This window comes from Merops nubicus, unplaced genomic scaffold (genome assembly GCF_000691845.1).
Source record: "Merops nubicus isolate BGI_N331 unplaced genomic scaffold, ASM69184v1 scaffold18734, whole genome shotgun sequence".
NCBI lineage: Eukaryota > Metazoa > Chordata > Aves > Coraciiformes > Meropidae > Merops > Merops nubicus.
Window position 1 is genome coordinate 18,835 of NW_008603804.1, and position 23,436 is coordinate 42,270.

General features: G+C 36.9%; 2 protein-coding genes across 2 annotated transcripts in view; one reads left to right on the top strand and one right to left on the bottom strand.

The window, feature by feature from the left end:
- TBCD (tubulin folding cofactor D) overlaps positions 1-23,436 on the top strand; it is a 116,758-nt gene that overhangs the window by 18,773 nt on the left and 74,549 nt on the right. The window contains exons 8-13 of the mRNA XM_008938810.1: positions 830-875; positions 3,296-3,428; positions 4,574-4,716; positions 5,500-5,560; positions 6,056-6,130; positions 9,187-9,281. Coding sequence (XP_008937058.1) covers positions 830-875; positions 3,296-3,428; positions 4,574-4,716; positions 5,500-5,560; positions 6,056-6,130; positions 9,187-9,281 — 553 coding nt within the window. The remainder of the gene's footprint in view (positions 1-829; positions 876-3,295; positions 3,429-4,573; positions 4,717-5,499; positions 5,561-6,055; positions 6,131-9,186; positions 9,282-23,436) is intronic.
- ZNF750 (zinc finger protein 750) lies at positions 13,873-16,440 on the bottom strand. The gene is made up of 2 exons (XM_008938809.1): positions 15,014-16,440; positions 13,873-14,593 (listed from the first exon to the last, which is right to left on the bottom strand). Exons 1-2 carry the CDS (start codon positions 16,438-16,440, stop codon positions 13,873-13,875), a joined length of 2,148 nt encoding a protein of 715 aa, XP_008937057.1.

The following is a 23,436-nucleotide window of genomic DNA, read 5'->3' on the forward strand; positions in this document are numbered from 1 at the left end:
CTTTAAATCCCACGGCACAGGAATTAAAATTTGCCAGTTGGACGTGTATGTGTAGCAGGCTTGCAGTCAGAGATTTCTGTAGCTGGTTTTCTTTGGTTTAACATGGAGTTCTCAAAAGCTGTTGGACAAACAGAGTAAAATACTTGGTGACTTAGCCTGTGTTGTGTCCTGTCTGCCAGTGTGTGGTTGCTGGTAATAACTAAGCTCCCATGTGTCCACCTGTCTGGCTTCTTGGCAGTGACCAAAGTGTTGATGTGTGCTGGGTCACCTAAATCATGACCAAGGCTTGCTTATTTTGGAGACAATCAGCATGAGGCAGTCCCACACAGGATACAGAGTTCCCCTAGTTCTGCCTTTATTCATGTTCTACAAATTCTCCTGCACTTTTTAGAGGTTCAAAGCAGAATGAGCTGTTTGAGGTAATAGATGCTGTGGTTGCACCTGCATTGAGCTTGTGTGACCAAGCACTGAGCTGGACAGTCCAGAGTGCTGAGCTGGCTGAAAACTAGTGGCTTTTTTTTTTTTTTTTTCCCCCCCTCTTTTTGTTTTCATTATCTCAAGTGTTTTTTTTGACCAGCTCAGCTCCTTGAGTTGGCTGCCTCTGTGGTTGTATGGATGGGAGGGGAGGGACAGGCTACAGTATCCTGGACTTGCATTGACTTACAAAGAAGTAAAACTGCACCCTGAGACTCTTTTATGCTTTTTGAACTGGTAAACACTACAGATTGCTGCGAAAATATTAACAAGTATTTTAGAACTATATATGATTAATATATTGTGCTTTAGACTCTGTATGTTCTCATGTCTGTTTTCCCTGTTTTAACTGTAGGCACAGTTATTTAAGCATGGCAAAAGAGAAGATTGTTTACCATACGGTAAGTTTGTAATATCCTCATTGCTGTTTTTAAAGCCATTCCAATAAAATAAAAGGAAAGAAAGATAAAACTGATAACAAGTGGTTCTGCAAAGAGAGAAATCAACAGGGAAGTTATAAAGCATGTAAAATGAGGGGGGGTAAAAAGAAGAGATTACAGCGAGGGAGGAGCAGACGCCACTGGGGAATGTTAGGTTGGAACAGCTCATCAAAGAATTTGGCAGGTGATCCCATTGGCCATCGCTGTAATAGAGAAGCTAAACTCAGAACATGTACACTAGAAGATGTGGAAAATATTTTTTAAAATTCAGTAGAACATAAACTGGTTTTATAAATATTACTGATGAAAATTTTGCAGAAAATCAAGTTTTAACATAAGGACAGGATTTTGGAAAACCCAAGTTTAAAGAGCCTGCTGTATATGGGACCCTACTGGAAATCTGGAACGAACAGTGATGCTATTGAAATGAGAAGTTTTTAGTGAAAAGAGATTATAATGGATGCAATTAGAGATAGACAGTTAACCAAAAGGAGAGCACAAGTTTCTGAACAGAGTAGCTATCTGTTGGAATTATATTCAAACCTGAGATGTAGATGCTTCCTTACAGAATGCCTCAGGTATGGGTAAAGATGGAGAGAAGATGGTGAAGACAAACAGCATGGAATGCCATATGTACTGCACAGCTGGTCAAGAACAAACAGAAAATGCTGGGGAATGTCATTGCATAGAAATAGCAGACAGCACTGTGGAAGCTCTGAGAGAAATAAGTCTGCCAGATGAACAGAATAATAAGCGGGCTAGGTAAAATATGGTATAACACAAAATTGTGCCATTAGAAAGATGCAGCTGTACAACGCAATTGTCATAATGGGTATGAAAAGAAGATACTTGGCTCACAATATTCACCATGCGGGTAAAATTGTTTTGGCTTATGGCTTACAGAAAGGATATTAAGTAGTTACAAGTCTGGTAATAAGAGAAAAATCAGGGGCATACCAATGAATTAATTGATCGCAGGAAAGATAGAAAGCAGATGCTCAGAAACTGTTTTGGATAAGAAAATGTGAGAGACAAAAAATATAAAAAATCTAAAATTATTAAAAGTTATAACAGATCTCAGGATCAAATAGGAAAAAAAAAGACAAATGTCAAAGGAAGATACTGTTGGAAATCTTTTGCAACACGGAACTCAACTTAAAAATAAGCACTAGTCCTGAAGCCATTTGCATGGGTCTGTAGATATTTCAGTGATTCAAGAGCTGGCAGGACTTGGAAGAAGCTTATATTTGTATATTCTTAATTTTCTTTTCTCCTATCTATGAATATTGACTTTTTTGCATTCTCTCCCTCCTAGACTGAGTCTCTCTAGCTTTTACAATTGCAAAAAAGTCCAGGCTACTGGAAGGTATCAAAGTAATAGTTATTACTGGTTTTCCTTTTAATCTGCCTTTATTATTTTATGAATATTTTAGTATGTCAGAGTAAATCACAAGCCTTTTTAAAAACTGAGGAGATTTTTAAGGCATCTCCTGCAATTTCTTGGACTTTGAAACAATTGGTTTATCTTTGGTCTCTTAGTACTTCAGAAGCCCTGATGTGAGACTGGAGTGAGAGGTTGCAGAGTATTTTACCAGTATGATTCCATGTTTGCAGTGCTTATAGTGTTACAGCATGATGGGTCCTTCAGAGTCCCAGCTGTTAGTCTCGACGGACTAATGACCAGCCTTCAAAACAGTCATTAATTGTTTGAGACTGAAAATGCAAAAGAACTGTTTTATTTGTTCCTTGTGAAAATTTTGAATCCTGGAACTTTATACTCATTAATCTTTTGACTTTTTTCTTGCTTTGCTGGACAAATAATTTTGTTACCTTTGATGTGCCCAAATGAAAGGTTTTGTTGCCGATTTGTTTATACATACACAGTATTTCTCATGTCTAAATGTTTATGGACATTCATCATCATAAAAATTTCTGTGCCAGAGTAGTTAAATTGGTGCTGCCTGAAAGTAATAAAAGAGGAAAGGGAATGCTTTGTTACTGTGCAGAAACTGGCTGCAGAGTAAATGATTTAGTTTTTTCTGAATCCTGGTTCTGTTAGACTACTGAAAGTTCTGAGATCCCAAAAGATGCTTCAACATGTTACTTCCAGTGAGAGTTAGAGGCATAAATACTCTCAGAATCTAAATTCATTATAATTTTCATAGTCAAAAGTAATCCTTGAAGCAAGCCTTCCTGTTTGGTAGGTAAAGGATATTACCACTGTTTGACCAGTGTCAAAGCTACTACAAAGTAGGCAATAAGGCATTTGCATTTCAGTAATACCCTGAAAAATCTAAATCTGCTAAAGAACTTTCAAGACTTTACAAAATTTTCTGGGATCTTTTTCAAGCAGTTTCCCTTGCATCTCTTTTCTTTTCCAGCTGCTACTGTACTGGAGTGTCTCGATAACTGCAAGCTGTCAGAAAGTAATCAGATGGTTCTTCGCAAGCTAGGGATGAAACTTGTCCAGCGACTTGGACTGACGTTTGTCAAACCGAAGGTAGCAAAATGGAGGTTAGTTTAAAGCTGAAATAGTTTTTAAAAAAAATTAAATCCAAAAGCACTCCAAAACCTTAGAAATACCTAACTATATGTCTGGCTACTGGCCTGCTGCTCTCCTAACCTCTCCTAAAAGTGAGAGAAAGAAATCCCCATGAATGAACAAGTTCTTTTGCACTATTTGGGAAAAGTTTGTTTCTTCCGCTGTGTTTAGTTTCATGTAATTTTTTTTCAGTTTTGGTATAGTAAACTAGTGCTGTGAGAAGCCAAATCTTTTGGCTTTTCATGTTGCACATTACACAAGCAGAAGCCTGTTCCTATATAATGCGTAACTTGGTACAGGTGGGAAGACAGCGACCTTTGTTACTGAAGTTGATTTAGTACAATTTTGTAAGAGTGAACATAACTTTTTCCATTACATAGTTCTACCGTGATTCGATAGAAAGTTCACAGGGGAAAACTGGTTTACAATCCCACTTTCGTTTTGCATATTAGTCAGGTTTTGGTGTCTGGTTTTACTTATTGCCAGAGGGCAAACTCTTTTTTAGATTTCTCGCACTGATATTCTAAAATTGCAGGCTCCCTTGGTGACTATTTTTATTGTGTTTCTTTTACCAACTTTTGAGAACATCCTTAGGCATAGAAAATTCTTTTTAGGTGGAGAGTGTACCTTGCCCAATGGCAAAAGTCAGTTTAGCATGTAAAGTATATATTTTGTAAGAATGTATCTGCACCACGGGCTAAATATCTGAGTACAACTTGGTCGGAAAGTACTAAGCTGGCTTTAACATTTAAAAAACCCATTTTTAATACGTTGATTTTTATGAATTTATTTTATTTTTTAGGTTTTGGAGATGTTTTTAGGGCATGGAAATTTTGCCTCTCTTTACTGTCAGCAGTGGAAAGTAGGTTATACTGAAAGAGGAAAGGGAGAGAGAATGGAAAGGAACCATTTAAATACTCTAGCTCTTCTTACCTTGGACAAGAGACAACTGGGTCAGGAGCATGGGATACTTTTCCCTTTCCTTTAAAGCAATGACTAAATAACTGGCGAGCTGTACGCTGGGAGGTGTAACTTGACAAGCAGGCTTTATGACAGTGTGTACCTCTTTCAGTTGGGACTTGGAAAAATAAATGAACTGTGTGTGTTTCTTGTGCAGATACCAACGTGGCTGTCGATCTCTGGCTGCCAATCTGCAAGCTCAGGGTTCAGTTGTGCAGAATAAAATGGTAACAGTTGCTGCTAATGAAGAGGATGATGAAGAGGAATATGACATTCCAGGAGAGATCGAAAATGTTGTAGGTGTGTTAAGACTGGACAAAAATTATTGTAATGCTTGCAAATTAAGCATATTTTGGAAAACAACCTGCTTAGGGCTAAGAAAGTGATGTGGGTATCTGCACTAATGTGGAAAATGGAAAGAATATAAAAATTTCATTCTATGCAGCTGATTAAAATAGGCTATAGTTTTGTCAAATGATTTGGATTTCATCATCTCAAGCAGAAACTGTACTGTAGCATTGTTGTGGGGTTGGGAGATGGGGTTGCTGAAATACATTTTACCAATTTTATCAAGTGATGTGAAAGAGGTGTCTTTGACCTTTCACAGATGGAAGGATCAATTAAAATTCACAATCAAAAACAAAAAGTAATTGTATTACTTGAAAGCTAAAGAATTATAGTTGAAATTCTTGAGCTGTGGTAGTATCAAAGGAAGAGCATTTTCTTATTAGTATGCAGTAATACAGCAGGTCCTCTGCTAGCTTGCTTCTGGATGTGCTGTAAGTAAATAGCCAAAAATTGCATCAGAAGACTTTTATAACTGAGTAATCTAATGAACCACTGAGAGAAGCATTGTGACCTCCACTTTGAATCTTCCAAATTATCTCTTTTAGAAAACAATTTTGACATCTTTCTTTTTTCTTTGATTTCAAGTCACACTTCTCTGACAAATAAATCTAGATATAAGTATTGATATTTAAACCAAGAGGCAGTTATGTTAAGAGGAAAATTAATTTTGAACATTTTTAAGAAATGTGATGTTAAACAGGAATAATATGTTTTGTTTAAAAAATTTATCTGCAGAGCAATTGTTGGTTGGACTGAAAGACAAAGATACTATTGTCAGGTGGTCTGCAGCAAAAGGGTAGGTTTCTTATGGTTACTTTAAACTAATAAACTGAGCAACATAGAAGTAGAGTCTGATGTAATCCCCAGTTGACAATTTGTGTGTATTGTCAACATTCACTGTTACTTCAAATGTGTCTAACACAGCTCCTGGTATAAAGCCATGTTTGTATCTTTTTCTGATAAGAGATTGGACTAGTCTTCAGGAAAAGTTTAGATAGGTTTGGGAATAAACATTCTGGATAAGACATGATTTGAAGGCTGAAGAGTAGCAGTTCTTCAAAATGTTTTTATCTCTTCCCTTTCAAAAAGTGTTTTTCTGTGTTAAGTGTGCTGCTGCGTAGCTTTGGGTTCGAGTTTGAGGTTATTGTTTTAGTGTAATGGTGTTAGAGTAGTGCATTGTCCTCTTGAAGTCGGGCATCTTATTGTAAGTTTCCAGTAAATTTTATGTAAAGCTTACTCATCAAATGCCATACTAATGAATTACTGTGTGCTTTTCTTTTTCTTTCTGTAGAATTGGTAGAGTAACTGGAAGACTACCAAAAGAATTAGCAGATGACGTGATTGGGTCCGTGTTGGACTGTTTTAGGTAAAAATCTTACTTGACAGTTTACGTTCATGTGAAACATATCTGCTTATGAAACAGGACAATAGTTAGGAAGACAGGTCTAAAAACCAGTACATTTTGTTGCCCTTCTAGATTTCAAAATCTTCTAAGGCATGGGTAAGCTAAGAGTGTTCAGTCAAGGAATTATCCATAATTCTTTATCTTGACCCCATTCTGAAGTAATGTGGAAAGACTGACGTTGACCTTTGGAAAAATAGAAATAAAAAATGCTCATTAACTTGCTACTTTAAAAAATCCTGGTGTGCTCATGTCTTGAGTGTTGTGTAAATCTTCAGAATCACAGCAGAACTGGAAGTTATATTCAGAAGGGTTCTGAGGATCACCAGAGATAGGAAGCAATCTCTGTGTGAGGGGACGCTAAAACATCTAGGAAGAAGTGAGGAATAAATGAGGTATAATAGAGGTTTATGAAATCATGAATGGCACGGAAATGATTGTCCTCTAGATTTCATATTATTACAGGCAAACTAAAGTAGCAGGTGGCAGGTTTGGAGTAAGGAGAAGATGGTGGTTATTCACATAGCAAGTAGTTAAACTGTAAAAACTTCTTGCCTCGGGATGCTCTGGATACTAAGAGTATATGCCTGAACAAAAAACATTTTTCTTTTCTGCAAACTCATCCGTGATCTGCCAGAGACTGGACGTGTTTTGGAGGGTGTTGCAATATGCAACTCATACTATACCTAAGGCATGTAGTGTTGGCCGTGGCAGAGAGAGGCTTGTGGGCTAGCTGAAACTCAGTTTGATCACATGTGGCTGCTGGGATGTTGTTTTGATGCACTTTGTTGTTGGATGTCTTGTTTCTGCATCTGTGTAGAACACGTAAAGGACTAAATTATTAAATAAGTATCATATCCTTTTTTTATGTCAGATTGCTCACCGTGTCTACATTGAGTACTTGAGCTTTAAGGTCTAAACTAGTGTTTCAGAGTAACCTAATAATGAAAAAAAATGTACTGGCAAAAAATGTTGGTGATGTTCTCAGTAAGTGGTAATGTCACCAGTTTTTAAAAAAAACTCTTCTCATACTGGTTGTGAGTAGAAATTAAAAATAACAGCTCAAAGGGTAACACATTAAAACCCAAAAAACTATGAAGGCTTAAAAAAATGCAAGGAAAGTATCTACTTGGCCAATACTTCCACTGTGTTACTGTGATTAATTTAAGCGGTGCTGCTGATCTCAATTATCCCTGGAGCTTCAAAGACCTGTACTCGCTGTGTTTTCTTTCCTTGTTTTTCGAGTCATAGGGATGAGTAATCCAACTAGTAGTTGAGTGACCTGCTTTCTTCTGAAGCACCTGGGAACAAATGTAGACCAAGGACAAAGGGAATCTCTTCTGTATGCCTTGCACTAAATATCTAGTGACCAAAATAAAAATAAGTCAGTTACTCATCAGAGGCACTTTCTCTTGGGCTAAGAAGAAAGCTTTTCATATATATACGTAGATTAAAAGACAAGAGACAGGGAAGAAATAAGGGGTGATTTCTCACAGTATAGTGAGATGATCAGTACAGTCCTGCAAGGGTCTGTTCAAGGTACTCACAAATAATCCTGACAAAAAGGTGAACAGTGGGGTGAGGAAATTAGCTGATGATTTAAAGAGAGCTATTGTAGTAAAAACTAGAGGTGACGGAAAAGAAATGTTATATAAGCAGATAGTAAATGACATATGAAATACAATGACTAATGAAAGGGAACTAGTGAACTTAGGGAAAAATGCAGCTAGCTGTAAAGCTGTTATTACTACTCAGGAAAGAGATCTTGAAGTTGCTGACGGTTCTGTCAGGATGTCAGTGGAGTGCTCAGCAGGTGGCAGAAAAAAGAAAGTAAATGGAACATTAAATATTATTACAAAGGGAAAAAAGAATCAAACTGAATCTTTGAAAAGTCATTTAATTCATGAGGATTCTTCCAAATAGAAAGAAAAAGTAGACATGTAATGGAGATATATAAAATCATAAATATGAAGAAAAGAGGGAAAGCAAGTAATTGTTTACTCTCCACTCTTTCTCATAATGTGAGAGCTGGAAGCATCACGAGGGACATTTTCACGCCATTATAATTAAACTGTGAAGTCATTGTTGCAGATGTTGTGGAAGCTGAAAGAGTAAAGGGAGTTCAAAAAGGGATTATACAAATAAATGGAAGAGAGTCCTATCAGAGATTAATAAATATGACATTCTGGTTGCAGCCTTTGGCTTGGGAAATCTCCGTGCTGCTGATTGCCGGAGCTGGGAGGAGGCTAATAAGGGAATGGTCCTTTGTGCTTAGTCTTTGGCCAAACATCTGCTATTGGGCTGTGCCAGAGACAGGATACTGGGAGAGTTGAAGCTTTGATGGGACCTAGTCAGTCTGTTCAACATTTTAATTTTACATTCCTACACCTAGTTCAATACCAAATGAACTTTTTGCATATTTAGTCACATGCCGTGCAGCCTTTCTTCTTTTCACTCCCTTATCTGCCAGTCCACCAAAAATTGTTTACCATTTTTGGTATTTTTTGCTGTGTTCACTAGAAATTGCTCTGTTTTGCTCTGTTTTTTTTAATGGTGGATAAACATCACTGTTTGCTTGCTGCATAAGCTCGTATAATGTGTTCATTGGAAACTATCACTTGAACCATTTTGGTAGTTAAGGACTGTGACACTAAATTAATCAGTTATTTGGGATGTGTTCTGTAAATCTACATCTTCCTGTGTACTAGAAAGTTGTTTACCTTTTCTGCATGAATTTCAGGTATTGTACTCTTCTGTATTGAGGTTACATTTATATTGATAAATGGGGTTTTCGCTTATTTTTTAATGTTTATAACAGCATTTATGTTGCACAAGATGGGAAAGAAAATATTCAGCTTGTTGTTTTTATATTTTAGAAGTCTAACAGGATTAGTAACACAATAAACACATGCTGTTTTGGATTACATGTCTTTTAAAAAACGTTCTGAATTCACCACGAAAAATAAAATCTGAAAAGGGAAGGCTGCTTTTAACAAAACTTGTCTTTGTTCTAAAATTAGTTTCGAGGAGACAGACAATGCATGGCATGGTGGATGCCTGGCTCTGGCTGAACTAGGCAGAAGAGGATTGTTGCTCCCTTCCCGAATTTCAGATGGTGAGTTGTTGCTGAAGTTCATGAATTAACAATTTATATATATAAAAGATTGAATGTGTGGCAGTAGACTGGAATTTGGTGATTTTAAGTGTGCTGAATAATGGCCATAGTATTGAATTCTACAGTTAAGAATACGCCTATGGGGATATTTAAGCTACTGCATCAAAAGCATTGTCTTGGGTGTGCCTTTTTTATACTTAATAAATTTTTCTTTCTAAAATGAAATTAGTTTCTTGGGGTTTTCTTCTTTCTTTTTCCCTCCCAGTTTATTTGTACAGTTGTATAAAAATGATTATGTCTATATTGTGTCAGTGTCATTATTTAAATAGAATATGTTAAATAATTGATGAGTAACTTGCACTTTATAGCTAGTAGCTTATGCTGTCTGTTTCTGATTACATTTCAGAGGCAAATTTTATGTAATTTATACATGAACTGTTTAAGTTTTCAAAGTGTTTATGAAATATCTGGATGGAAAGAAAAACAAGACGGCAGAAGAATTGTTTTTTTTGTGTTCAACATACATTGAAGTACAGAGTTATTAATCAGTCAGTTTTGACCAACCGTCAGTTAGTTTCCCTTTCCTAATTACTTTTGCCCTTCTGTGATAAAAATGAAAAAGTTAAAACCCCTGACTTTAAAAATGGGAAGTTATCCAAAGTTAAGCTGCTGGTTTAATTCTAATCAAACCAAAACTGTATACCTCTATCAAGGAATCAGGATGGCCTTATGTATTCTTTTAAATCTGAACAAAAGTTTCATGCAAGTTATATAGGACTGCAAAAGACAGGAATGACTCCTGGCTCTGCCCATGCTTTGACTTATGCAGTGAAACCATCTCTCTTCACCTTTTAGGTTGTTTTTTTGTATATGTAGAATGGGGATGATAGTTTCATGCTTCCCACCTTTCCTTTTCTGCAGAGGTGCAGTGAAAATACATTGCTGCCTGGGAAGGCAATTTTAATATACATGGGTTCATATGTAAATTCTTAATTTGTCAGACTGCATAAGACATAGCCTTCTATTCCTGGGCTGGAAGAATATAAAGATAAGTTAGGGGATGAAGCGGAGAACACAGTCTTGGCAGCACAGTCTTCCTGGGAAAGAGATAAGCACAAAGGTCTAAGGAAGAATGAATTTATAGGAATTGGAACTTTTCTAATAAAACAGGGCTAAGAATTCCAACAGTTATTACATTAGAAGATGAGTAAGAAGCCTAATTGGAGACTATCCTGACTGAACTGCAACTCCTTTGGTTATCTGATACTCAAGAATAAGGTATAAAAAAGGTAGAAATATGATACTGTGAAGGATGAGTAAAGAGATGATATTCTGAATTTGTAGGGATAGAATTTGAAAAGGCTTGGATTTAAAATGGGATGCAGATAGTGAAGAGTGTAACTGATAATGACAGATCATGTTATAACTTCATCAGAGTAAAACCTTCATTATCACTGAGCAGATTTAGGCTGGAAAGTAGTCATGGCACACTTCACTTTGTCCCTTCTCTGTTTGTTTGTTTGTTGTTTTTTTTTTTTCTCTTTGGCTTTATTTGACCTCGCTTTCCATTTAAATTAATTTGAAAAATAATTATAGACAATACAATATATTCTAGTTTAATTTGCAAGTCTACCTTGCTCAGTTTTGCTCTATGTAAGTTATCCAGTCCACAGTTAATACAGAAATCTATAGCTGATTGTAATAATTTGGAGAAAGACAAAGAAATGTATTCTGGAAGTTGGAAGAAAAGCTAGCGCAGTGGTGTTAAGAGGAACTGTGTTGTACTTTGAAAGACAGACTTGTATTCAAGTTGTCCTTAACAAAATAATTTAAGAAACTAGGATAAGTGCAAAGTAGTATTCTTAGTTAGGAATAGGTACCTACGCAATTCAAGATATAGGAAGTCACTTCTAGGCAGCAGTTACACAGTAAAGGCCTTAAGAGTTCATGTGGGTCACCCACATTAATCAACAATTTTATCTCAGTAGAACAAGATGGTGAGGAAGAAGTCATAAAGAGAGTGTGGTAATCCTTCCAGCTCACTTGGTACTAAAATTGTGACATATAGGGTACTCATCTTGACTGCAAAAATGATTTAAAGAAAGCTAGCCTAAAGCATCAAGAATCATGAGAAAAAAAAAGAAAAAAAGACTGACAGAGAAAGGCTGAAGGAACTAGGGTTTTTTAGTTGAGAGATGAAAAAGCTGAAAGCTTATTCTCTTCTAAAAATTAAACTTTTACTTTTGACAACTATTTGCAGTGACCACAAGATTGCAGGTAATGGAATAATGGTGCAGCAAGAGAATAGGTAAGCATTAGGACTGATTTTCTTATTTTAAAGGAACTGGAGTCCTACAATAATTTGTTTATGGATACTGAGTTAGAAAGATTTCTGTTAGGAAGGACAGAAATCAAGTTAAGGGATGGAGAGCTGTTTGAATAGTTAACCTTTGTGGTTCCCTTCAGTGCAGTTTTTATCTAATTTGAGGACTGGAGATGAGGTAGACTTCACAACTGGAGCCTGGTTTTGTGAATAGTACTTGTATAGAGGTAGTGAAGAATAAATCCTTGATTTATATGGCAAATCACCAAAATGTTTTTCCTTCTTGACTTAAAGAAATTCAAATTAACCATCAAAGAGATACATGAGATTTTTTTAAAAATTATGGATAAGGTTAACTATGAAACTTTCTGCTTCCAGAGGTTAGTGAGGCAAATAGCTTAATGTAGTTTTAAAAACAGCAGTGGCAACACTAGACTCCATAATGTCAGGGCTAGAAATTATGGATTTGGTAATATACCTTTCTAAGCTTGAAGCTTTAAACTTGGCCTGGAAAGAAGCTCTTGTTTCATCATGTACTGATGTACAACTTGATACATCATAGTTCTTACTGCACTGCTGTTGTAATTTAATTGGAATTTTTCTTTTATCATATTCCTGTTGTTGAAACTCAGATTGATATTCTTATCTTTCGATAATCTGGCAGAAGCTTTTCTCTGTGAAGATTAAAGGTCAATGTTGTTACTCTTTTTTGTTTCTTAGCTCAGAAATTTAACTCCTGCAATATACTGTTTAATGATAAACTTCTTACAAAGCTCTGGCTGAGCACAGAAAATTAGAAAAAAAAATTCTGGGAACTCTACATTGCATTGAATGCAGCTCTGGTTCTTTACAGTTTTAGACTGTCTATTAATGTTTAGGTAGGTGAGGATGTCTCTTGTCTGAATAACGAATCAAGGAGAAATGTGTACCCACAGCTTTAAGTGAATAATACCCAGTCTGAGTTGTTCTTTGATTCTCTGCCAATTTACATGGGGTGCTTAGACAGTGGAACAGCCTTATTTTACTTAAACTTTAGAGGAAGCTTGGATAAGCTGTACAACAGCTTTAAGGCAGAGGGAATTCTGAGGTTTGTCATCTGGAGGTAAAGTAGGGATGGATTCATCTGTATAATCAGCTTCCATCACTGAAGGAAGCTCCTTTTTTATAGCTGATCGGTACTCCATGCCAAGTGCGACCTGTAAATTGAAAAATTAGCTAGCAACTTCTTTGCTAGTTTTTCTTCAAGATCTGTGTTACAGATAGTGTAGTGAATGTATTTCTGTTCATTAATGACTTTCCATATATTTTAAGTACAGGCCACAGATTTATTTGAAAAATTGCAAGTTTATATACACAGTTAAAGAAGCAGAAACGAGTTTTAGGATGTCTGTAGAAGCACATTGAAACTGGTCATTAGTGATACATGTATACTGAAATAAGACCTTCCCCAGGAGAGTTTGCCTCAGGTGAAAATAAATTATATAAATAACCTTTTAGGCTTGGAGGTTGAAGGTTGCCCAGTATCTGTTTAACCTCAGAGGATTAGATGCCTAAATTGTTTAGATCTTCAGAATTTCAGTATTGTTTTCAGAGTGGTTCAGTTAAAGGTGAACATAAACTGCATTTTGGTGCAGGCTTTCTTTGGTTTAACTTGAATCTTATTCCTAGTCAACATAAGAAAAGCTTTGCTTATACAAGGTTTGGATCCGTTTGCTTAAACTGGCGTCTGCCTCTGAGTAACAAAATTTGGTCTGTTGTTTTGTATTACAGCACAATGGCAAAGTGCATTCATACACAAAACAGATTTTACAGTAAATTCTACGTAGCCAGGTTTAATCTAAGCTTATTTAAACTACTGCACAGTGAAATAAAAAGTTTTCCAAAGAAAAAAAGACCAAAAAAAACCCCATTAAATGAAATTAAGCCTGAAAAAGACTATGACAGTATGTTATTGAACAATATTTTTTTCTAAAGCTTAAACATCTTTTAAGAAAAGAAGTTGTAAAAGTTATTTTACATTAATAAAATTGCAAAAACCGTTAAAGATTAATCTAATGTGCTTTGGCTTTAGTAATGAATGCAAAAATTCACTCATCAAAATCTGAGCTCATACAAGGGAAAGTTCAGTTACTTAAAAATATTAATATAAAATTATGAACATTATTTACATGGTCATGGACCAAACCACGTAAGAGACGGTTTGTAGGAATTTTCTCATGTTGCTGGTAACTAGCTTCTATGACCAGAAACTCGTTGGAAATGGAAGCATTAAGATACTCTTGTTCTCTTTCTTAAAGTGAAGACTCTGCTACAGTCATTTGGCCGGACTCTTTTGGTGCCTTGCTGGGATTTTGCTGATTCTTTTTGATTTGTCCTTTTTTGTCCTTTCACTTTTTGATTGCACGGAGTATCCTGGGTATCAGAAGAGTTAAGAGAGGCTTCTGTACAGGAAGCATTACTGTCCTGAGGACTCTGCCCTTCACTGTCCATTCTGACTGTGCTCGGGCTGTAGGCAGCCAGCTGACAGAGAGCTACAGCTGCTGTTTGTTTCTGTTCATCACAGCTGTCCATTATTCTTAAGTCTTGAGCTTCATTACCGGGAGCTGGGAAAGAAGATTTGTCGCAGGCACTGTTAATAGGATTCTTGGGGTTACATCCATCTGCTCCAGAGGTTTCATTTTCGGTGTTTGGAGAAGCAGCACCACCATTATCGTGAGGTGGACTCTGGAATGATGTTTTCAGGCTGACTGTGTTACAGGAATCTTTTACTGAGAGGTTCAGAGGCATGTCTTGCAGTTCTAGAAAGTTCTGAATCTCTGTTTTGGATGTGGTTTTGTACATGTGCTCATGATTAGGTCCTGTGTTTGTGTCAGCCTTTTTTGAAAGATTAAGGGGAACTATCCCTGTGTCTTCTTCCGTGTTGGATAGTGAACCTTCATTGTTATGGCATTCGTTCTGCGTATGTGAATCTTCATCAGTGACGTTAATGCTGAAAGAAATGAAGAGAGAAGAGAATTCACTATCAGCTCTCTTTTAAGTTTGGGCTCAGGAAGTGGGCAGGAAGAAGGGAAAAAAAAATCTGGCTAGAATCTGACAATTTTGTTGCATCTGTAACTCCCCTGAGCCCCTTTCACCAACCACATTGCTGTAATTGTTATGAGGTAGTTTCTGAAATACACAGACACAGTAATGGTATTGGAAATATCTGATGCACCCAAGGAGAATGAGTGGTATGCTCACTGCAGCAAGTGGGATTTGTGCTGTGTTCTGCACAGTTAATACAGAACAAATTATCTCAGCGTTGTAACTGTAAGTATATCTTAGGGACATTGCACAAAATGTGTCCATCTATCTCTGCGTGTCCCTCGTAAACAAGACAAGAATTTGCAAAGTGATTTTATTATTTTACCTGGTAGGTGAATCTCCTCTATCCTGCTGTGTCTGCATGCTTTGAAGTAGAGTTGTTTGGTCAGTGCTTTTTCTCACAGGTCTGAAAGCTGTGAAGTTTTCTTCTGGTTGATCATACTTGCCAAGCGATGTGGAAGATGACTTGTTAGAGAGGTCAAATAAGCCCTCGCACGTGTGGCTTGTCTGAGTGAAGTTGGTTGGGCTGGGTCTGCCAGGGGAGCCTGTTGCTGCGCTCCCTGCGAGAGGGCTCATTTTAGCATTCTCTCTTTCATTTTGGTCATCTTTGGAATGACTTTTGGCATGCAACAGTGTCATTTCTTTTTCATAATCTGCTTGTTTTTTATGTGAACTTAGAGGGTATTGTTGGGATGGGCTTAAAGAAGCTGGATATAGCAGGGTAGTTTCTTCCATTAGATGAGAATTTTGTTCCCTGTTAATACCAGCTACATGTGAAAATCTGTAAAATGGAGGGTCTGTTGGCCTACAAAATCCATATGGTATCGGAGGAGTGGAATGATACTGTTGGAACAATCGATAGTGTTCATATGCTGACGGATTTATAGGTTTTGGAAGTGGCCCAGGATGGGGAAGAAAGGGTCTCTGATCTTGTGTGCCATAGACAGACAGAGCAGAGCTTTCACACTCTGAATTACCTGGGAGCAAGTAAGGTGTGTAGATAGCCAGCCTGTGTTCATAGAAATGGGGCGGGTACTCAGGAATCATCGGCTGCATGTAAGGTGAAATGGAACCAAAACCTTTCGTGGGAGCAACTTTATGTGGAAACTCTGGGAGGAAAGGAGAACCTGCTTTCCATGGGTGACCTGGTGCATGAAACGCAGACTTTGTGTGAAAAGGGGAACTTTTGTTAGAGAGTGATATAATTTCAGATACGTCGCTGGTTTCTGGGCCTTTACTATCTCTGTGTTCTCCTACAGGAACGAAAGCCGAGGGCCTCACGATGCTGTCCAAAAGGGGCTGCATGCTGAGAGTGCTTTCTGTCGTAGTGCTGGCGGGGGTTATCTCCTTCTGAATCACAGGTTTCTGTCCTTGAATTGCTGTGTTTGTTGCCTGGTTTTGTAATTCAACATTTTCCTTGGCATCTTCTTTTCCAAAAGGATATTGAGGCTTTGAATCGAGATTTGACAGTCCGTTTGTGACAGATTTGGAAGAACTTGGTTTGACTGTAGAGTCAAGCTGATTGATCTGTTTGGGCTCCAAGGAACTGGTCTTTGGGCACTTGATAACACGATCCTGCTCTGATACTAAAGTAATTGAGTTTTTGCAGAGGCCATACTTCATATGGTTAAAAAGATGGGACTTCTCATTGCAAGTAAAAGGGCACTGAAAGCACTTGTACTTAAATGGCTTTCCTGGTGGTCTTGGGATGTAATGAGGCTTCTTTGGTTTACGTTCTTTGAGGAGACTCATTTTTCTTTTCTGCTTGAAACAATTAAATATAATGGTTCTTTACAAAAACCTTCTTGTGGTTAGCTTTCCTCCGTTTTAGCCTCTTGATGTTTCCAGTTTTTCAGGTTTCTAGAATCCTTCTTCCCAGGTGAAGAGAGGAAGCCGACTCCTGTGGTGTCTCAGGGAAGAGGGGGTGCCGGAAAACAACTCTTTTGCAACTGGTAGTGCAGGAACTGTAACACAAAGTTCAAAATTAGCTGTAGTGGAACATCGGGTGAAATGGAAAGTAATACATTCTGTTAACTATATTCCCCCTCATATTACATACAGTGTGTTGTGGGGTGTTTTTAAACAAAACAAACATGCCAGATGCCAGACTTGAGAGAGACATGTGTTAGACTTCTGACATCCTTCTGCACCTCTAAACATAGTCAGAGAAGTGGCCTGATGTTCAGCAGTGCTACTCTACCTGCCACTGCTACCGGCTTTTAAGACTGATGTTCAGCGGTGCTCCTCTCCCTGCCACTGCTACCGGCTTGAAGGAGTTTTCTTTGAAAACTGAAGGAACAATCCTTCAGTAGATGGAAGGAGAAATCTAGGTGGAGCTGTTGAGAGAAGTGGAGGTGGGTAGGATGAGAAGAGGCAGGTCCTGGCAGCAGCTGGATATGGGGCAAGCCTGTCCAGCCGGTTGGAGAGAGAGAGGAGGGAATTTCCTGCTTGGGTGAAATGCGGGTGGAGTGGATTGGTTGCACTTAGGGAGCTGACTTGGCTCTTTGAGAGACTGACCAACCCCCTCTTTTAACTGGCATGGCATTTCCTAACAGCCTAATCTCAATGGATACCTCAAAAGTGGCCAATCTCTCGAAGGATAAAACCACACCAATTCTTCCTAATTCCTAATTCTTCCTCTTCCTAATTCAATTAAGAGAAACGAGTACTGCAATATCTGACTAATAGAATCTTCTGCTTGATAAACACATTCCACCTTCTTTTTCTGTGTAGCACCTTAGATATAGTTGACACAGACACACAAGAGTATTAATTCACGTAAAAAGTGTCTGACAGTAATTGATTTACAGAGGAGTGATCTATCTGTCTTTCTTCGGAAAAACTAAGGTTGTGGATACTTTATACAGCCTAATGATTTGCTCACCAGATAAGTCAGGAGGGCTTGTATCAGCTTGTTCCATTATGTTCACTGATTCTGAAGGCGTGAGAAACTCTCAGAGTCAAGTTCTCATGATTTTATAGGATGTGTTATGGCAGAGATCTAAAAACTGATGATTTCATCATGCACTATAAGCATCATTATCAAAATGATGACTGTTGCAAAACCACGTACTGTATCTATTGTGTTACCCGAAACTACAGGAATACTAATTGGAAGAGTGACTAGATAGCTCGATTTTTTTAAATTTTTTTTTTAAAAAAAAGCTTTTTACACAGAAGTCTTGAGTTAGTAGTATTAAAATACTAAGCTTATGAAAAGAATTGCTGCTAATTACATGCTGTGAGATTTTAGTTAAACTAGAGATGTTTTCCATTTCTTAAATCAGAGATTATTTAATAGACAATGACATGCAACACATTACGAAAACTGAAGGCAAAGCTACAGAATTGCTGCTTGTTTCATCAGGTATAGTAATTCTAGCAAATTGTATTAAATGTTGTTTTTGATGTCATAGAAATACTGATTTTGTTAAAATAGTAATTGTGAAGGCACTCTGAAAAATGCAAAGCTGCTTTGTAAGTAGAAAAAACAACCAAGGTTTTTCTTAAAATTAACAAATGAATAAACGTGTGAGAGCCTAAAGAAAAAGGACTGTGTAGAGAAGTAGATTTTTATATTTCAGGTTTTAGCAAAGCTTTTTTTGGTGGTTTTAGGGGGATACTGTAACAGTGAAAAATTGATTTATACAGAGGCATCTTAAAGTCTTATTGAAGTCTGCTTAAAATGGTAGTTTAATAAATTTTAAAGACATACCATTTAAAAATATTTTAAATGACGACAAGTCAGAATTCCTTTGAAAGATTAAGAATAATGCTTTTACATTAATAATTTTTTTAAAAATATTGAGGCATAGGAGGGGAGCTCCAGACAGGGAACTGTTCTTTTATTTCTGCCTTAAATGAGCTTGTTGCATTTATTTTTGACTAATGATGCATATCTAATGTGGACAGCTTGCAATGGACTCGGTCAAGTCAGTTTGTACCTGTTGTTCTTTATATCTTCTTGGAAGTACTTGTGCTAATTATTCTTGAAAAAAAAGATATTGTTGTCAAAACTCCATTGCCTTATTAGTTGAGCCATTTATGATAACAGTCCGAATTTGCATTCAGGTGCAGCACTTATAATAAAGAGATGTTAATTAGATTTTCTTGTTCTGCTAGCTTTCCTTTGCTTAATAATGAAAATTCCTGTGTGTCCTGTTCCCCCCCACCCTGACTTTGTACTTGGTATTTAACTTTGATTCAAGTTATTCCTGTTCAACGGAGTATTAACTATTGTTTCTTAATAAGATAAAATGCATTGTTGCAGGTTTAATGTTAGAAATTTAGAGCTTTGGAGCTTCTTTGCCAAGGGTACAGCGGCAGAGAATTACAACAGCTTTTTTTTTTGTTCAATTTGTTTTGATGGCATGCTCAGCCTGCAGACAGTAGCACTCCCGAAACCTGCTGCTCTGACTGGAGAGGTGCAGCTTATTTTAAAGGGTGTTTACCCATTCGTAAACTCAGGCTAGTGTCAGCCAGATGAATGTTCTTCTCTCTTTCACTATTTAATCCAGATTTTTTTCTCATGGTTTAAAAAAGCCAGTAATAAAATACTTCTAAACCCAGACAAGAAGGATAATTCCTCCTTCAATCTCTTAACTAAAACACAGGAGGATCTGGCAGAGGTACATATTTCATAATTAAAAAAAATTAAAATTATTTGTTCCCACACATATAGCTGGAAAAGATGTTAATGGTTTAAAATAGGTGCAACTAATTAAACCTGTCTCTATATAAATAATATTAGTTACAGTTGCACAACGTATGTTTTGTGCTACCAAAATTAAAATTTAATATTAGAAGGAAAACTCAAAATAACTAGTTGCTTTTTCCTTAAACTTGAATGCTGTAACTTATGATATCCTTTAAAAATGGGGAAAAAAATCTTCAGTAGCAGGATGATACATGGAATTTATTTTTTTTTTTAGCTTGAGATTTTATTTCCTGTATACCTGATTTTAAAAATGCAGATAGTTACATATTATTATAATTTTCTCTTCATAATGTTGAAATGTAGTCGTACTATTTTTATTGAAAACAGGTTATTCAGATAATGTTGGTTAAACTTGAAGTCCTCTTAGCTGTTTGTTTCTTGTCAACAATCTATCTCCTGACGCCTGTCCAATCTGTCACCCTTTCCAACCTGAGACTGATAGCTTCAAGCTTGCCTCCCATTTTTAAAAGTGTGTTATTGCTGCCTCCTTGCCTTTAACATGTTGGCAAGTTCATAAAACAAGAATATTTTTAATATTTTGTGTGTGTGTGTAAGAATCTAAACAAAAGTGTACGTGGGTCTAAGTATATACACTCATATATGCACATACGTATTTATACACATGCATACATGCACTTAGATGTATGTACATATATAGGTGTGCATGTTGTTTTTTAAGTTTTTAAGTAGTCTAAATTGTTGAAGATGCCCAGTTGATCAAAGAGGAAATTTCAAAATGTCTTTTATTACAAGCAGGGATGGTAATTATACTTCTTTTTAGGACACTGCTTTAGCAAACTACGTAACAGTTTGTCATGCACACTCCATTATTATTGCAGTATCCTTTTGGTGATGTTGATCTCTCTGACCAGGAGTACTCACTAGGGTGGAACATTTTGAAGGACATGCTATAATTAAAATATTGTGATGTGGCATTATTGCATAACTCAAGGACATGCCATTGTCACCTACCTAGAGTGTTGCAAGAACAAGATTTGTGAGTTTTATTCTAGCTGAGATTTTCCAGTGATTAACTACCACTCCCTTCTAAACTTCCAGTTCCTTTAAACTGAAAGATAAATTTTAACGCAACTGTTTGTTAATTAGGAGGAAACATGGGTGAGAGGAGTGGGTTGGTGAGGACTGGGAAGGAAGGAAGCATGTGTGGAAGGTATGGACCAGGGAGGACTGTGCTGGTGTGGAGCGAGCCTGGCTCTGAGTGCGTGCGTGTGTGCGTGTGAGAGGAGCTCCAGAAACAGGCTAGGGACAGTGTTAGGCACCGAGGATAAGAAATAAAGATATTTCTAAATATTATGTTAATAATTCAGTGTCTTAATACACTTTAGTTGACCAGAAAGAGGATAGCTCAAAACAATTTTCTGTGCTGAATTCTCAGAAACTGGAAAAAAAATAAATCCAGACTGGAGTACCTGATTTTCATACAAGCTTTTCAGATTAACCCTACACTACTATATGCAGAACATTTGGCAGACTAAACAGCAACTTTAAGCAATACAGCTTTTTGTCATACTTCAATATAATACATTAACTTCCTTTATGAAAAAAAGGTGCTTAAAACACTTTTCACCAACAAGAGTTAATTATTGTATAAACTTGCAAGGGTTAGATTTCTCTCAAGCTAAAATATTTCCCTCTCCTGTTGAAACTTTCTGCTGAAAGCTGAAGCCGGTGCAGTAAATGCACCTGCTCGGAGTAACCCAGGCTTGCCAGACAGCTGAAAAAGGAACACCTCTGATCTACTTGTTAGATGTTAATATGAACACACTTTATTTGAAAAAAATGCTGTATAGAAATGTACTTACCAGATACATCGGTGTCTGAAACCTTCAAGGCGATGCCTGTTGGTGAGCTGTAGCTGTCACTGCTGCGAGAAGGACCTGTTCTCTGCCTGATCTCTAAGTGAAACTGCAGGAGGTTGTTTCAGGGGGAGGGACTTAAGAAGTGTAGGAGTTGAGCCCTCGGGGTGTAGAGATGCACCTGATATTACTCCAGCCTGAAGCTACGATTCATTTGTTTGTGTCCACTGCTTTCATTCGGCATTACCTCTGCATCTAAGCTATCGAAGAGAGCTCTTGTGCTTTTGTGCCCTCCAACAACCAAGTTTTTACTTAAACTGTAGTGTCTGCTCCTCTGAGTAGCAATCTGCAGTGTGGGGTCACAAATGGCTTAGGCAATAATATACTGAGCTTTGAATGTATGTAACTTTCGTAGAAGTGACTCATGAGCAGCAGAATCGACTGTACACAGGGGGTAGCAAACTTAAAAATAAGAATTTTGCTCTTTTTATTAGAGACTGACGGGTTTTACTGAATGCCTTTGTAGCTTTAATATTCTTGGTCTTTTTTTCCTCCCCCTCTCCATTTTTATTTAAATCTTTTTGTCCTTCATGAGTCTCCTTTCTGAAGGCGGGACTGAACTAACTCCAAGCTTGTTTGCCACAGGAACCTGCCAAAGCTTGTCTATAATCAACAGTCAAATGTACAGATCCTGTAAATGGAAAGGAGTCACCTCAGTTAAGACATTGATTATCACATCTCTGTGTTCGCTCAGGAGCTGTGAAATTCAATGGTGAAAGGAGAAAGTCAACAGATTGTCCACTGATGAGTCCTAGCTCTTAGCTGCATGTGTATTTGCCAGTCATCTGGTGACATTGCTGAGTTGTTTAGTGAAATAATAACCTCTTGCAAACTGGTTGTTAAAAGGAAAATCTTCTTGAAAGTTCCATCTCTCTCTAAAAAACATTGCTGTTACTGAATGTAAAAACAAAGTGGGGTTTGGGTACTAATTCTAATGCTACTGAGGTGTTAAAATTTCTGTGAAAATCTAGTTTCTGTAAAAAATTCTATTAAAATTTTGTTAAAACTGCTAAATTCAGCTAGATGAACGTGAACCTTTTGTTTCACCATGCTTTATAGATAAGACAGCTGCAGATTATTGAAACTTTCAAATATAGAAGTATGATTAATTTTCTACTTGGCAAAAAATATGGTCTTTTGAATTAAAATTATTAAGGAAATTGTCACTACAAAACCTGTTTAGGCAGTGGGTGAAAATTGCTTCAAAATCAGTCTCTAAAGTAGTGTCTTAAAAATAATTTTAAAGGTGTGGCCTTTGTCTTGACAAAGTGACTTATGGATATCTACTTGTTCCTGTCTAGGTATGTAGATCATCATCCTTCCCCTAGCTTTGCCAGTGTAGTTTTCTCAGAACTTTTTCTGAATACAAGCAATTACTAATTTTGAAGTAGAAAAGTGACTCTTGGTGGTGTTTTTTTTTTTTCCTTTTTTTTTTTTGCTTTTTTTTTTTCCTTTTTTTTTTGTTTGGTTGGGGTTTTTTTGTTTCTTTTTTATTATTATTATTATCATTATTGTTATTATTATTATTTTGTTCCTGTAATACAGCTTAGTAGTGTAAAAAGATGTCCTATTACTGTCTAGTTGTTTGTCAATCCTTTGGCTTTAGATGGAATAACGAGAGTTTAGTCCATCATTCTTCCATTTAGTTGTAAAATGTTTTGAAGGAAAAGGAGTATATTAGAAAGCTCTACCTGCAGAGAAAGATCTTGTAGTGTCTGCATTCAAAAACATCTCTGAAAAGACGCAAGGAGAAAATCCTGATGTTCCTCATTAGTGCTCACTCAGTACTGAACAGCCTTTCTTTCATGTCAATCTGTGTGCCACATCAATCCACATAACTGTCCTCAAGTTTACTCTGCAAATGTGGAACATTTTATGTTGTCTGTAGCAGAAGGAAGGTACCATCAAATTTCTTTTATTGCATGTGATGAGGTGGAGGTAGGTTTCCTTAAATAGAATTAGGTCAGATTTTTTCTTTTGCAAGAAAATTGCCATTTCTGTCATCTAGAGGAAGCTACCAAAGGACTTCTTTAACATAGGTGACTGAACTGGGGTAAGAGGCAGTCAATATTTGAACTTTGAATTTAGTTTTGTTTTTTTTTTTGTTTTTTTTTTTTTCCCCTTCTTAATATCCACACCCTGTGCTCCCTCCCC